The sequence below is a fragment of the Panicum virgatum genome, chromosome 5K (genome assembly GCF_016808335.1).
Source record: "Panicum virgatum strain AP13 chromosome 5K, P.virgatum_v5, whole genome shotgun sequence".
Classification (NCBI taxonomy): domain Eukaryota; kingdom Viridiplantae; phylum Streptophyta; class Magnoliopsida; order Poales; family Poaceae; genus Panicum; species Panicum virgatum.
In genome coordinates, this window is record NC_053140.1 from 58,739,766 (window position 1) to 58,756,432 (window position 16,667).

Genomic DNA, 16,667 nt, shown 5'->3' on the forward strand with positions numbered 1-16,667 from the left:
TACGTACACGCGTAGACTTGGCATTGCTGTCGTTACTTGGGAATTGACTGCTAGAAGTAGAGTACGTTACAGTCTACCAAAGAGACCGGGATTCAATTGCGTCCGGCCGTCTGGGTGATGAAATACCTTTCAAATTTCATGACTGAAGGTCCAATAAAAATTCCTGATAATCCGCAGAGAAACGAGCTAGGATTAAATTTAAAGTATACTGCCAGTATTCAGCCCCTCTCCCGCCCTTCCGGTCTGGAAACTGAAATATACATTGACTTCTGAGTAATGTGTACGTTCTTGATCGATCTCTACGCAAGACGGCAAGATCAGCCAGGCTTGACCAAGTGGGGACTTGTTGGCATACAGTGCACATATGCTGATATACAACTTTGCATAGAGTAATAGTAGTACTGCATGTACTTTTCTCCGCCCTGTAATATAAGGCATTTTACTTTATTCTAAATCAAAGTAGTTTAGATTTGACTAAATTTATGTAGAAAAATATTAACATCGTATACATCGAATAAGTAAATTATAAAAATATATTCCATAATAGATCTAATTATTCACATTTGACATTCAAAATATTATCATTTTTTTCTATAAATTTAGTTAAGTTCAAAATAATTTGACTTAAGATAAACCAAAATGCATTTAGATTTCAGTACGAAGGAAGAACAGCTCTCTAAATGTGTACCTCTTTGGCCCATATATAGGGTATATCGTCGATCAAGAGTGTATACTTATGTTATCCTTGAGGGATATACCTTAGCTTTGTTTTCCCAAGAAGAACTAACTAGCCTACACTTAAAAATGGCTACACCCATGTATACGGGACCTTGCGGCTGTGCTCTCTTTTAGCTAGTGTACATCCGAGCATCTCATTGTTGGCGCGAGCACACGTCACCGGTTCCAGAGCGAGCTCACCCAACAGATCACATCATCATTGCCTTATCCTTTACGAACACACATCACAACCCTTTCCACACAGGGGCGAAGCCAGGATTCTAAAGTAGGGGGGCTGGAGGGTCGTCTTCAACCTCAGAACAGCATCTCAGCTCCTCCTACCTTGCAACAATGGCGAGAAAAATCAAGGGGGGGCTCAGGGGGATCCACTGCTCCGCAAGGGGTAGGGGGGGCTCGAGCCCCCTCTTAGATCCGCCCCTGTTTCCACAGCCTCCAGATATTCAATAGTATTTTCTCAAACAAAGAGGAGAGAAACAAATAATAAACAAATCAAAGAAACCTAAGAAAAAAGAGCCCACAAACAAACCACCACAAACTCCGCCACATCTGATCGTCCGGTGGGCGCGCGGGATCGATGATCACCGTGCATTCTTTCTTTCTTTCTTTCTTTCTTTTTTTGAAACAAAGGATGATGATCACCGTGCATATACACGGAGCTAGCACACCACGAATTCCCGCCAATCCTTGGCCTACCACGCTTGTCAGTCGTCCAAGGTAAGCTGAGCGCGCGGCACATGGCGGCCGGAGGGAGCTCCGTCGACCAGCCGCCGTGGCTGCGCCGCGCTAGTAGTTTATCATATCGCCCCCCGGCGAACCGGAGCGCGCCATCCCGTCGTGTCTCTCTTCCCTACCCACGCCAGCGCCGCACATGGCGACGCCACGGCGCGGACAGCCTGGCCGCTGGCGCCTCGCCGCCACACGGGACCGATCGATCGGTCGATCGCCGCAGCAACAGCACTCACGAAACGGGGGAAAGCATGCGCACGAACAAGTCCCGGCCATGCATGCCAGGCCACCCCCATCCCATGTCTAGTCCAGATGAAGAATCTAGGGATGCATCAGGAATCGACCAGGTTGAGTGATGCACTGATGATAGATGATGCAGCATGCATGATCGATCTCTAGTCAACCAGGCGCGCCCTTTTTGTTTTTATTTTATTTTTTAAAAAAAAATCAGACAACGAGAGAATAACCATACGAGTATTTGGTGGCATATGTCCATGCAAAGCTTATAATATAATATTATCACTACCACTGTCTCTGTAGCTATCGAAATATATTGTTCATTATTTTGTATATTTGTATACTTGCAGATGTGTAGCTAGCTACTACGTTTCTGCTCGTCACTGCTATCCTAGTATCCTGCGATTAGGGGTGCAAGCTATATTTATATTGGATTATTGGATCGACCTAAAATTTTGATAAAATGAACTAGAATGACATTGTGCGTAATTATTTTAGGAGAAAAAATAAACTAGAATGGCATGCCATTCTAATTATTTAATTGACCCATAAAACACCATTAGATACCCACTTGCATCTCTTCAGCACTTGCAACTATTAATCATGCATATAGTGCAATTCCAATCAAATACCATCATGGCATACACACAAACGATGCTCTAGCATTTGTTGCTGTCTTGTTGTTAGCCGAATGGCACGACGACGACACGACAATTCAGGCATGTCGACGATCCATGTACAGGACTACTACTTGACGACAGATGTTCAACACAACACAACACAAACCAAACCATGAACAGTTTAGCGTCACAGCAGGCGGGCTACTTGATTTAATATCATCACCTAGCGCACTAGCTACATGCTTAATAACACACGACGGGGTGACGACCGTCATCATCATCAGGTGTACTAGCTAACTTCAGATCAATGGTGGATCGGAGGATGGAGCGAGGCTGTCGCTGTCCTTCCCTTCAGATGCTGACGGCCATGGAGGCGGCTCCCTGGTGGCGAGCCCGCCGCACACCTTGTGGGGACCTCCCCTTGCAACCGCCGTCAGGCTTATTGGTCCCGTCGGCGCCGCCGTCATCAGGAGCACCACCGGCTTTCTCTGGACCTGGATACCCATGCTTGTGCTTGCCTAGCGAGCTGGAACCGTTGCCCTGCTGCTCCTGAGCCGGCCTAACCTTCACGCCCCGTATCAGCTGTTGATAGACAGAAGAGTGTTTCAGGTTATTAGCTGCATGCTGCTGAATCTAAGTCCACAACAAGCAAGGTCAAATATGCTACCACTCGATATGCTGAAACTAAGTGCACAACAATGTCAAAGACGCTACCAATGTCAAAGATGCTACCACTCGATTGAGAATTGCCATTCACATATAAGAACAGTGGCATGCAAAAACAGCTGTATCTATTCAGGCAGTTGACTTTGCTTTGGCCAAGGATGTGAGGAGAGTGAATTTTCTTTGATTTGTACAGAGTAATAGGAAGAATACAATGTATCTAAAACAATCATGGCGAGTAAGTTAAATAAATAAACAGGGTGAACATTACATATTTGCCCGACTTGACATCAGAGTAGATAACTATGAAATCTCCCTCCTGAAGTTCATTGGAACGAACAAATTCCCCTGCAAGTTAAGAAAAACAAGAAAGTTTTAGAAGCGACGACTACGTAATGCTATGCAATGACCAGATGATGGAAAGTAAAGTAATGCTTTGTTTTCCACTCACCCGTGTTCTCTAACAGATACATTCTGCTCTTGTTGTTGGGCCAAAACCTGCATGCATGGGGGCACTCATGTCATTGTCAGCAGTCCATTTCAGAAAACATTTGCCCAGAACTACCACTAAGAAAGAAGAACGACCTAGACCCTCAGTATTGCATTATTGGAACAAGTTATTAGCAAGCTGGAAGAAACACGTTTATGGCGTGCAAAAATGGACGTAGAGGAGCAGCAGTGCATGCCACTATTTGCTCCCAGATTCTCATCGTATATTCATATGACCCACTTGCCCAATTGGGAAAGAAAAGGGACCATCGCACAGTGATCTCAGTACTCATGTCATTTACTATTTCTGGCCCAGTGGCCAGTGTGGTGCTATCTACTCCCTGCCCCCAAGTGACCAAGAACACAATTTAATTTCAACAAAAATGAGGACTACCCGTCCCCAGCAAGTTGGGGCAGGGTAGAGTTGAAAAGCCAACGAGACAAAAAAAAAAGGAAGAAGGAAGAGAAAAACAGGAGTCAGATATTAGGAATTTAATTTTGCAAAACATTAAATAGAAGAGAATACGACTTATAGAAAAATAATCAAAAGGGGGGATTTAAGCACCCATGGTCGATTGGCTATCCCAAAACGGCAAATCCCTAGGCTAATGACACTCACCTGTACCGCATGTTCCACACGCGCGATGTCCCGATGTCCTCCATGGGGATGGAGATGCCATCCCTAGTCTTCAGCTCCGGCAGGTGAACCTCCGCTTCCTTCTGAAATCGTCCAAAACAGAAGAGAGACATCTTTTAGAAGAAATGTCGAACCACCGGTGCAGCAAGCGAAGAACAGATTCAAGTGTTTGCAAAGCATAGATCCAAGGCCAATTTAATTTTTAAAAAAATTGCAAGTGGATGCATGCCTGCACAATTGCGGATCTATCTAGAAATTTAAGATTTGCATGCCCAAGTGGGGTAGATATGATGTAGATCATGAAGGGCGTTGTCTGTCTCACTTTGGGGAGCACGATGCGGCCGAGGCTCCCGACGTCGCTCTGCTTCAGAACCTTCTGCAGCAGGTACCTCAGGTTCTTGTCCGTCTTCGCCCCCTGCGTGACCACCACATACATGTTCATCAGATCTACGCATGAACTCCGGGGGAACACGCGTCGCGTCGCGGTCGATCCGTACGCGATCGCACGGCATGGACAGCGATGTGCGTCTATCAGGAGCAAACAGAAGAAGAAAGAGATTGATGTAGATCTTGTGCTAGATAGCGGTGTCAAGGTCTGCATGCAAGCACCTGCCGCTTATCTGCAGCCATCGAGCGCTGGGGGCTCTCCTCCTGCCGAGCACCCGGCGCCGGCTTCGCCGGTGGCGGCGGCGGCGGCGCCGACTCCGGTGAGCGCGGCACCTGCTGCATCGGCGCCCTTGAGGAATTGGACTTGGGGAGCGCGTTCTGGACCTGCTGCGGGCTGCCCGGCGACCAGAACCCCCAGCCACCGGCTGCCGGCGTCACCGGCGCGGAGTTCGTCGACCGAGCGGACGGCTCCTGCTGGAGAACGGGGACCTGGATCTGGCCCAGGTTCAGCTGCTGGCTGCGCTGCTGCTGCAGGCAGGACAGGCGCCGCTGTCTCGCCATGCGCTTCTTACGGGCCTCCTTGGTCGCCGAGGCCTCAACGGCAGCCATGCGCTGGGGGGCCATGGGGTGGCCGGCGCCGGCGTACTGCCCGCCGAATCCGGAGGAGAACGGCTGCGGCACGACGGGCGGCAGAGGGTACGAGCCCATGGAAGCCCCAGGGTACGGCACGTACGGCTGCGTCCAGGCCATGTTCCCACCGCCCGCGGCGTGCATGTCGCCTACCGCCGGCGGGGAGAATGGCTGGCTGCTCACGACCACGCTGCTCGTGCTGGAGCTCTGGTGGAAAGGGTATTGGCCTGCGGCGCTCTGGTAGACGGCGTCGCCGCCGCAAGCAGGTGGCGTGAACGGCTGCTGGTAGGGCATCCAGGATGTGCCGCCGCCGGCTGTCATGTCCTGGACGCCGGCGGGGAACTCATATCCGGGGTTGCCCCCGGGGCTGGAGAGCTGGCTGTGGCCATGGCCGTGCAATCCCGCCGCCTCCTCCAAAGCGTCGCGAGGGCGCTTCCTCTGGAGGTGATGGTTCTGCACCCAGGTAAGGATGAGCTTGAGTAGCTGCATGGTGCCCTGGCGCCCGCCGCCGAGCCGGGCGGCGGCGGCCTCGATGGTGGAGCGGCGGAGGCGGATGCTGCGGAGATCCTCGGCCGAGATGTTTTCGCGGTTGCTAGTGAGCCACTCCATGAAGAACCGCGGCAGGTCCTCCCCCGCCGCCCCCGCATCCATGCAGGCCTCTTCTCCCCCAGTCCCTTCCAGCACGGCTTTACCTTCACGTGTGCCGTCGCCCACGGGATGCGGCGGCGCGAACATGGCGTCCTCCAGCATCATGCTAACTTCGGGGAACGTTGGCTCGGAGTCCCACGGCATGGACAGCGACGCGAAGTCGAGGAGCTGGTCGATGTCATCGAGCGCATCAAACCCTTCACCGGCCGATGCCGGCACGGACCGGTCGCCGGCGGCGCCATCAGCGCCGCCGCCGCCAGCTCCTCCTGCCGCGTTGGTGTAGGCGCAGGAGGAGTTGGACGAGGACGACGACGAGAACGTAGAGCTGGACGGCGACGAGAGGCAAGGGAAGTCCGGGAGGGACGGGAAAGTGTCTTCGGCGAACAGGAAGTCATCCGCCGCCTCCCCACCGATCTCCTCCGCCGGGGCCTCCCCCAGGGCGCCACCGTGCTCCGGCGGGTTCTCTTGGGAGTGCGGTGGCGACGAGACGGCGGAGGCGTCCATGCAGATAGACACGGCGACGGACGGAGGAGAGATGTGTCGCCGTCTCTCTGTGTAGGTGTGGAGGTGGGTGCAGTTACTGAGCAGACGAACAGGGGAAGCAGGAGGTGGATGAGGGGAAGAGGAGAGCGGAGGGAACCGAGATGCGGCTGCGTGGCACACGTGGCGGCCGCCGGGGGCTGTGGGGAGCGCTCCACCGCCCACGCCAGCCTCTCCTCGGCCACCCTACTTCTCGCCCCTGGCGCACGATCAACATCTCTCCCAGACGCGTGGGCCCGGTAACAGATGGGCCCATTTGTCATGGAGATATAACCAACCATTTCAGGTGAGGGTTCTATGTGCATGCTCCCGGTCCCTGACAGTGGGCCATAGAGAGCTGGCCCACATGTCAATGTAATGTGTTTGTGACGTTGGTGCAAAACTTCGGCGCGTGCTAAATTTGACCGCTCAAGAAACGGAGACGAAACCACATGTTTGGCTGTATCGATGAGGCGTGGGCCCGCGAGTCTGCGCGTGGAAAAACAGGGTGCGCGTAGCTGTTTCGGCGCCGTAGGATGTCCGTGTCGCCGGCGCGCCGACTGAGGACCGAGTGTTGGAACGATTCCAGGCCGTCCGATACAGACTCCTCCTGATCCAACGGCTAGAAGCTGCGGTGGGTAGCGGAGGCTTTGCTTACGACGGAGGAGGAGTTTCTCTACACGCACTGCGTGAAGCCTACACGGTTGGGTACTTTGGGGACTTGCGGTGGCCCCGACGACGTGGAATGCTTCTATTGGATGCAGCCCTTGCGGGGTTGCCGTGCATGGGAGACTTGCAGCGGCCAGCTCACCGGCAGCCCAAAGACGTCCGCACTTGCTTGGGGATGCACATGTTGTTGGGCGGGGCTTTCCTTTAATTTTATTTGAAAACTTCCTCTTCAGATGACATAATCTGTAGCCATTGTATCTCACACCTTACTTCATCTTTTGTCTCCTTGTATCATATTATCTTTAGCATTTTCCCACCTAAAGAAGTTAAACGTAACTGCATTTACAAAAGATGACGAACGTCTTGAAGATAGTGTGTACAGATGGTCGGGTTTTCATTTCACTGTCCATTTCAAAAGATATCCTAAATAACTATGCATTAATTGCAACCAACAAACTTTTTAATTTTCACCAACACAAAAATCATTTAGTGAAAGATAGGTATAATACTAGTTAATTGTGTATCACAATAATTGATTACTTGTTCTTGTGCATTTAAATTTGTTTGATTTTCGGGCCATGTTAGCTTTGAGTACTGTAGCACTTTCGTTGTTATTTGGCAATTAATGTCTGATTATGGACTAATTAGACTTAAAAGATTTATCTCGTTGTTTACAGTTAAATTTGTTTTTTCAACTGCATTTATTGTTCCATGCATATGTTCGAAGATTCGATGTGATAGGTATTATAGGAAAACTTTTGGGAACTAAACATGGCTAGGTTTCGTGAATTGAATTGTTAAGACACAAGATTTGATGGATACCACATATTTATACAAAGGAGGAGTCATTTATATAGCTGGTTTAGTTTTAGCAAATTGTGGTGGTTACAACGATGTATAATCTAAAAAATAATTGGTTGCATGATTTACAAGATTAACGTGTTTGAGACTATAATAAGACGACACGTAGCGACCAATGAGAATATTTCGGCTTGATGGATACATTACATGTGGATGGATAGCTTGAGAAGGAGCGTTGCTACTTTAGATTATTTTCTTCAATTCCCATTTGTTTTTTTCTGTAGTGACATTTATAATTTGTGTGTTATGTGTATTCTCTTACCTCATCTTTAGCATTGTTTGGTACTTTATTTAGCATTTTCTCACATTTTTTTTAAAAACTAATCACAAATGGCTTATGGAAAAAAGTACAATAAATATCTCATTCAAGACTCACTCTCGCATGCGTGCTTCTAAGTTTCCTTAAGGATATCACAAAGTTATATAGTAAACTATATAATTAGTCTTATTGAAATAAAAGCACCGGTGGGCACCTACTCGTTGAAAAAAAAATACTATTGATTCTTGTGGTTGATTTTTGTATTGTACGTGTATTGATACATGCTGCACATTATATGCATTCTCACTTATCCTATACCTCACCATATCCGACTGCATTTGAAATATGCACATAGTTGTGAAAATAAAATGTGATAAGAAACTTTTTTTTGCGAGGAAATGTAATAAGAAACTTATTTCATAAAGAAATAGTTGTTACAACTTGATAAGAGTAGGACGTGTACAAGTTGTAATTTTAAAATAATCTTACTTCTATAAAATCAGAAATAAAAACTAATATTCACATTGTTTCGTACATTCATTGCAACCAGCAACTAATTTTGTTGTTTTCCGGTTTCCACCATCATGAACCAACCATTAAATTTGTTCTTTTACACATTTTGTAGAAAAAGGCTCGTTGTTCACAATGCTATAGACTGCCAGCCTGCTTAAGAAACACCATTTTCTGCCAATTCGAAGATGGAACCACGTGGTACACGCCTGCGCCGATGGATCACCTCATGGCTCATCACGAGCAGCAAACGGAAACCAAACCGGCAAAACCATCCCAGCCAGATGCGTCGCCGGGACAACGCCCCCACACCACCGTGCTGACTACCACCAGCGAGCGACCGCGACGAAGCAACTGCCAGCAGCAGGCAGGGAACTTGCAAACCGGTCGGACTCCACGGCGACGCACCAAAAAAAGATGGGATACTAGCAACACAGGAGGAGGCGAAGGCCCAAACGAACACGTTCGGGGGCCGAGCGGGATTTGGAAGCTGCGCAGCGCGCATCCCGACCCCGCCCCCGATCCCGTCGCCAGATCTCGCGCCCCCTCCCCGGGGCTCGATCGAATCAGCGGCGGCCGGGGCGACCGGCGATTCGGGGACGGGGAGATCTCGCCGAGGTTTGGTCCGGGTTGGGTTGGGTTGGTGGGAGCCGGGGAGCCATGGCGTCGGCGCAGGCGCCCTCCTCCTCCTCCGCCCCGTCGCGCAAGGAGCATCTCGAGGCCGGGAAGAAGCGGGTATGTCTGTCTGTTGCCTGTTGGTTGCGAGAAATGTAGACCTTGGTCACACGCAATCGCTAATTGTTGAGCAGCATGTTAGAGAGCAGCGTAGAGGAATCGGGGGCATCGTGTTGCTTAGCGCGATGACTATCGTTCATTCAATTGTTTCGCTTGCGATATAGAAGCCAAATGCTATCAAATTGTCTCAGGCTGTTTTGCTTGCTGTAGGGAATTCAAATGAATGGAATTTGCCACATTATCTGAGGTTCAGTTTGCAACTTTTAAAATTTAGCTGCATAGATCTCGCTACGCGGTCAGCTAACCTCGAACGCTGATTCAACAAATGTTTGACTGGAAATTGGCTTTAGAATAATAATGTTCTATTTTCACTGATCCAGCTTGAGCAGTTCCGCAAGAAGAAAGCGGCAAAGAAGGCCACTGCCGTAGCAACTAGCGCAGAGCCGGCAAAACCGCCTGTTACTGATATAGTGGAGAACCCCCCTCCAATAGCCAGTACAGCTAGCTCGGGAGACGGGCTAGTGTCTGATATAGAGCCAAACCAAGCAAGCACGTCTTCTGTGCCACCTGCTGCATATGAGAGTGGCCCAGCAAGTTCTTCCAGAAGTGCAGAATCACTGTCAAATGGTCCTGTCAGTGCAAATGCTTCAGTTGGGGTTAATAATGTTAGACCCCAGCAAGATGCTGTTAGTGATGGAGGAAGTAAGTTCTATGGGAACTTGAGCTTCTCTGACCTTGTTAATGGTCATCATGAGAATTGGAGAAGTGACGCTGCCCTTAAAAGGGACGAGCACAGTCCCGACAAGGATGTGCAATCAGCATCTAAATTAAGTGCCTATGGGAACACCGACAATTTGAGTTTACCTTCTACCAACACCTTGCCAAGTTGGGGAATAAATTCTTTATCAGGTCAAGTACGTGATACCGAGCAATCTAGTTTGTACTCATCCAGCAGCTTTTTTGGAAAATCTGAAAGCGCTTACACTCAGGATTACTCTGCAAACAATGACATCTTTGGTCGGTTGAGAGGTAAATTTGATGTCTTATTTTTCTATGTGTAAATGGCAACATCGAATAATTAATAACTTGAGCCTGGGGCTCTTCTGCTCTTCTTTTTGCTCTATGTAGCTACATCCAAAGACTCTTCCCAAGTGGAGCAATCTATGTATGGAAGCAGTCGGGATTATGGCAGTACCTTCAATAGTTTGAGGACTGCCGATACTGTAGATCATGATACAAATATTGGAGCTCGGAATGCAGAAGATTCCACACCTGTTAATTTTGAAAAACAGGATCCTTTTCTGTCATCTGGTTATCCAACTACATACACCCGATCAAGGCCATCATTTCTTGATTCAATTGGAGTACAAAGAACCCCTCCAACAACTCAAGCCTCATATGGGGAGCCTGCAAAGGCTAATCAACTATCCAGCAATTCAAATTATCAGAGTTCGTTTTTGCAGCAATCAAATCAACAGTACACTGGAAGTAATGTTGCAGATATTTCTCTTGCATCAGGAAGTCAAGAATATAGTCATGAGAAATATAGCAGTCCCACACCTCCTGATTTCTTGCTTTCCAAAGAAGAAAGAAGTGTACAGCATGGTAATCAAACATCCCAAAACTTCACAACTCATGGGAAAGATGATGATTTTGCAGCACTAGAGCAGGTGATGAATGTTTATTATTTTTTCAATTTGTTTGATGTATTTTCTTGAGGATATGATATTCTTATATTATTAGAGCTGCCATAGCATTATCAAACTGCATAATAGACATAATATAATGAATCTAACTGTTTACTTGTATTGTTCGATTTTAAGCCACTAACATGAATGAAGCTTAGTGTGCTAGTTGCCTAGTTATTTCTCTATAGGGAACTAAAATCTATGGAACAAAAAAAACTCTTTTCTCTATCTACTCTTTGGGTTCACTTAATAATTGATATTTTACAACTTATAAGTACTCATTTTTTGTGTGTTCTGTGCTTCATAATTGTTTCCATACTTGTACATGGTACTATCTTGTGTCGTGACTGTACACTACATGCAATTTTTTTGTCGTCAAGATTAAAGGATAGAGAGGTTCTGTGAAATTATCTACTTTATCTTGGATATGTGTATTTTTACACAGCTAAGCCTTTTTCTTCTATGAAGTCTCTATCACTAAGAAGTTTGTAACTAGTGCTTTCGCATAATTTAGTGTGATGCTTTTGCATATTTAGTTTTTTTTATTTAGGCCCATCAACATACTACTAATAGCTCCTCTGCTTTGGTTGCCAGCTCATTGAAGATTTGACAAAAGAGAAGTTTTCCTTGCAACGCACTCTTCAGAAATCTCAAGAATTAGCAGAAAATTTGGCCACAGATAACTCTGCACTAACTGATAAGTTCAATCAACAGGTGTGTGCATATTTCCTGATGATTATGAGAATAGTTTCAAGTTTGATTTTTTCTAACATTTAATGAAATTTGTCACTGATGACCGGTAGAAATTCACTTCCCCCCTTTCCTCATCGTATTTGTAGTTTTATAAACAAGGCAATGTTTGCTTAACATTGGAACTAGTTTCTTCCATAACTGATTACGAAATCAAAATTCTGATTTTCCTGTAAATTATTTGATGCTTCACTCTATTAAAATCTCTAGCATAATCTGTCAGAAAGGTGAGTGCTGCATATGTTGCATTATTCAAATTCTTGAGTAGAATGTATCCACAGAATCCTATCAGTTAAACTTACTAACAACAGTGTTGTAAGGAAAACCAGAACTGAAGTGAAAGGTGCTAAGTTAGAATGTAATATTAAGCAACCTCAAGACTTAACCAAATAGCTATCTCTATTGCTTGATCAATACCATCTATGTATTATATGCAGCTTGGTTTAATTTGGATGAAATAAATGTTATTACACACGTGCTTGTATCTGCTATTAACTATTAATTAGTATACTTTATGATTCTTCTTTTTTCCACCATTCAAAATCAGGCACACGTAATCAGCCAGTTGACATCTGACATGGAGAGATTGCAGGAAGAAATTCAAGCTCAACTGGTTAGGCCTGCTGTACCTTTCTAGCACTTCAATTTGGACAAAATGTATCCTCAATAGTCAATAATATTACGGCTATGTAATTGCAGTACCTGTCATGTCAGTATTGAGGTTGTTTGGGAATGTCAGTACCTCTCTATACTAGCACTAACATTGCCCCCCCCCCCCCCCCCCCCAAGCACAACTGAGCAGCTTTGTAAGGAGAGATGAGGCTAAATGTAGCTAAAGGGCTAATTTCTCAAAGTACACCACCCATACAAACTAACTAAATCGCATCTTCCTCTTTTGCCTCACCTATATTGCTTCTGATGTTCATGTTCCTTGGGCATGCTGTGCAGTGCAGCTGCTGACAGACCCCCCAAGGCCTGGACCATCTGTTATGTGTTTTTCATTTATTTAATTGTCCCACCCCATCCCTACCCCACCCACCAAAAACAAAAAGCCATCCTACTGTCATAAATTACTTAAATGTCTTTGTGCTAAATGAGAACCTATGGAATGATTTATTGTTTAAACGTCTTGTACATGCCATGCAAAATTGATCGTGAAATGAAGTATGCTGATAAACTGTCTGATTTTAAACTCGCACCACAATTGGTTGCTATGAAACAGTTACCGCTAGGTCAGTTATGTGATGTTTGACTCTTCAGTGATGTATCTGTTAGTTTAAGAATAATGTCTGTGATCAGTGCTGTATATATATATATCAGTATTTCTATTTACTATTTAGTTTTTGTCGTTCCCGCGGTACAACATCTGTCATCTTATACTATCAGAATTACTGTACTAACCCTATTTATACAACAGCTGGCTCTGGAGTCTGTCAGGACTGAATATGCTAATGCCCAGCTGGAATGCAGTGCTGCAGATGAAAGGGCAAAAGTACTTGCAGCAGAAGTCATTCTACTCGAAGATAAGGTGATTAGCTATCTTGTTTATTTTGTACCCATTATGAAACATCTTTAAAAATGAACCTTGGCATCATGGCAGCTTGTTTAGAATATGTCATGTACATCGAGTGTGTAAACCTTATTCATGTTGGAACGAATCCAAATAATAAGAAGCGACCCTTCACATGCAGTACAGGAATAAAATCGATAATTTGCAATCCTTGGAAGTGAGCTCTAGAGGTTTGGTCATACAGGCAGGTTCATCGTATCTTATTGTAAAGCACTCCCTCCGTCCCAAAAAAAAAACAAGTAATCCTAGGAATTCTAGGACAAATCAACAAGAAGGTAAAATGACCATGTTTGCCCCTATTTATTACCCATATTTGGCACTTATTGATTCTTGCACTCACATGCACTTTCTAAATAGGGTAGAGATGACTTGTTTTTGGGACAAATTTTGAATCCTAGAATGACTTCTTTTTTTTTGGGGATGGAGGGAGTACTTGATATTCCATGTTTTCTTGTTGAAACCTTATGGATAGTGAACTATGTCGTTTTTTGTGGCAATATCTTATCCCATATTCACTCTGTATGCTATAAGGTACTGCTTATTTAGTCTTAAGTTCACAGGGCAGTTTTACTCTACTAGCCTGCATTTTTTATGAAACTCTCTTGGATTTGAAATGGATGTGTGCACTATATATAAAATACTTATCAAGCTTAAGAAATTATACAAACTAACATTTTTCAACCAGTCCCAACTTTAGCATTGGCTCGTGGCAGTTTGATAAATATGTTTGTTTTGTAGGCTCTGAAACTGAGGTCCAGTGAGTTAAAACTTGAAAAGGAAGTTGAAAGTTTACATTCTGAGATTTCTTCATACAGGTGAAACTTTCTACTGATTTTACTATGCCCCACGCTGCAATTGTATGAGTGCCTATTGTTTTCTCGATTTTATTTGAAGATAAGAGTGCCAAGATCTCTTGTGTTTCATGATATGTGAAATGATCCTAAAGGATTAAGTAACAATTGAAATTCACATTTCTGTCCGCGTTGGCATTTCAGAAGCGCTATGCAAATAAAATGTCACATTTAAATTAGGAATACTTGACATGAGTTACTGAACACATAAGCTGAACGTCCAGATGATGATAATATCAATATCTTGTTTTGCTAACTTTTCCCATTAATCATCCACAGGCGCAAAGTTTCTAGTCTAGAGAAGGAGCGCCAGCATCTTCAAACTACTGTTGAAGCTCTTCAAGAAGGTCGTATTTTCATTGCAATCTAACTCATTGTTCTTGTTCTCTTCTTTCCGTAGTTAACCTCTGAAATTTTCCTTTTCAGTTATTAGGTGTGTTTGCATCTTGCACACACTTTGTTTTAGCCTCTGAAATTTTCCTTTTCAGTTATTATCGTGCCTTCGTTTTAGCCTCATGCACTGATACACCTATTTGTGTTTCATTTCTCTCTATTTGGACAGAAAAGAAGCTCTTGTACTCCAAACTGAGGAACACTCCTGTGAATGAGAAGGCAACAACTGCTAGAGAGAAACCTTCAGCCGATAAAATAGATGCATCAACCACGACAGAGGATTTAGGTGTGAATATTAGAATCTTCTCTTCTATTTCTTCATCGTAATGCATATAAACTATTTTTCTGCTGACATCAAATGTGTTTATATAGATACTGGGGAAATCAGTTCTTCGGAAACACTGACCAGCACCGTCGACACATCGGAAGATGCTGGAACATCTGTTTTGCGGTCCAACAATATGTCTGACTTTCCTTCCTCGGAAGAGGTCTCATCTAGCATTCCAGATGATCAGCTTAGAATGATTGACAACATCAATTCCTTGATGTCAGAGGTAATTTCGTTGATGTACAGAAATCCAATGTTTTTCTTGCACTAATCAGAATTTTCCAAGTAACCTTAGCTTCCTTTGACTTTTTGGTGTAAAAGCTATGTGGTTTATGATAATCCATATTTTTATTTGCAGTTAGCGGTGGAGAGAGAAGAGCTGCTGCGGGCACTGAGAATTGAGTCATCCAACTGCTCCAAGCTTAAGGTACTGTCTATCTCATGTACTAGTGTTCATAAGATGCATGTTCCATATGACTAGTTAAGACCTGGGTTCTGGTGCGTCAAGCTTTCTATATATAGGCACACATGTTTGCTGGTCAACCAGTGAAGCAAGGTTTGTCTTGTGTTACTTCTGTAACGGTGCATCTCCTAATGCAATTTACTCTTATATCCTGAAGGAGTTGAATAAGGACCTAACACAAAAGCTGGAGACTCAGACACAGAGGCTTGAGCTGTTGACTTCTCAAAGGATGGCTAATGAGAATGTCCTGGCAAAACCAGTCGATACACGCTCCATCAATGATGCAACAATGTATGCTGATGAAGGAGATGAGGTAAGTGTTTATCACCAAGTACCCAGCGGAAGTCTGCTAGTTGATCCTATTGCATAATCCTTGGAGTTTTTTTCATTATGTGTTGTCACCTTGATTTATACTTTGCAAGAAATCCTACTTGTGTCCTGGCTACCGTTGCTGTGTTTCTTTTTATCTTGTTTGAATAAGAGTCAGCCAAGGAAACCAAACTTTCTTTACTTATGCATGTTATACGTACATATCACCTTGAAGACATTCCTTGTAGATGTCTGACACAGAATATTGCCCAGGTTGTCGAACGGGTGCTTGGCTGGATAATGAAACTCTTCCCGGGAGGGCCCAAGCGGCGTACCAGTAAACTTCTGTAATGGAATAGAGGTCCTAGTATACCAGATGCTTCTTTCATTTAGGTCTTGTTTAGAAGAAAGGGATTGCTCTAGGAGCTGTAGTATTTAGTTCAAATTTGAACTGAATCCTTTGGATTTGAATCCAAGTCCCCTCTTTCCAAACATGCCCTTATATAATTTTTTTTTGTTTGCCCGGTTTTGCTGATAGCATGGTGAGAAGTTGTATATTAGAGCCATTCGATGTAACCATTCTTTTTTCTACAGAAAATGAAATGTACGCTGACTTCCATGCAGCATGGAGCTGCAACCTTGTACTGGCAATGAAAAGAACATCCGAAAGAATAAATCTATCTATTTGTACCCATTATACATTTTGTTCCATCATATGAGGTGAATTCGTGACCTGTACTTGTCTTGGCATTCATATCATATGCCTTGCGTTGTCATACTGTAAAATTTCAAGACGGGTCTGCAACTTCAATCACGTTGGCAATGAACAGCTTAGTGTGAAAAAAAATAACCTTGATGCACGGAATTTATCGGTTAATATCACAACATTATTCACTCTTATACCTTTTGCTTTTTTCTTATGTCAAAAAATAACAGAAAAAAAGTCGAGCCAAATGTACGCTGACTTCCATGCAGCATGGAGCTGCA

General features: G+C 44.8%; 2 protein-coding genes across 3 annotated transcripts; one reads left to right on the forward strand and one right to left on the reverse strand.

Moving 5' to 3' along the window:
* Window positions 1–2,672: 2,672 nt before the first annotated feature.
* LOC120709016 (regulatory protein viviparous-1-like) lies at window positions 2,673–6,279 on the reverse strand. Its single transcript, XM_039994517.1, has 6 exons — window positions 4,720–6,279; window positions 4,433–4,525; window positions 4,093–4,193; window positions 3,436–3,482; window positions 3,256–3,332; window positions 2,673–2,903 (listed from the first exon to the last, which is right to left on the reverse strand). The coding sequence occupies exons 1-6, from the start codon at window positions 6,277–6,279 to the stop codon at window positions 2,673–2,675; spliced, it is 2,109 nt and encodes a 702-aa protein (XP_039850451.1).
* Window positions 6,280–8,903: 2,624 nt separating this feature from the next.
* Window positions 8,904–16,384, forward strand: LOC120709017 (protein BLISTER-like). 2 transcript variants are annotated; one of them, XM_039994519.1, is made up of 14 exons: window positions 8,904–9,328; window positions 9,709–9,896; window positions 9,972–10,357; window positions 10,457–10,998; window positions 11,611–11,730; window positions 12,314–12,379; window positions 13,184–13,294; window positions 14,075–14,151; window positions 14,467–14,534; window positions 14,750–14,866; window positions 14,953–15,134; window positions 15,267–15,335; window positions 15,529–15,684; window positions 15,954–16,384. In XM_039994519.1, the coding sequence occupies exons 1-14, from the start codon at window positions 9,254–9,256 to the stop codon at window positions 16,029–16,031; spliced, it is 2,235 nt and encodes a 744-aa protein (XP_039850453.1). In that variant the 5' UTR covers window positions 8,904–9,253; the 3' UTR covers window positions 16,032–16,384. The 2 variants fall into 2 exon arrangements, with proteins under 2 accessions (XP_039850453.1, XP_039850452.1); XM_039994518.1 differs by having other exon boundaries at window positions 9,709–10,357.
* Window positions 16,385–16,667: the final 283 nt, after the last annotated feature.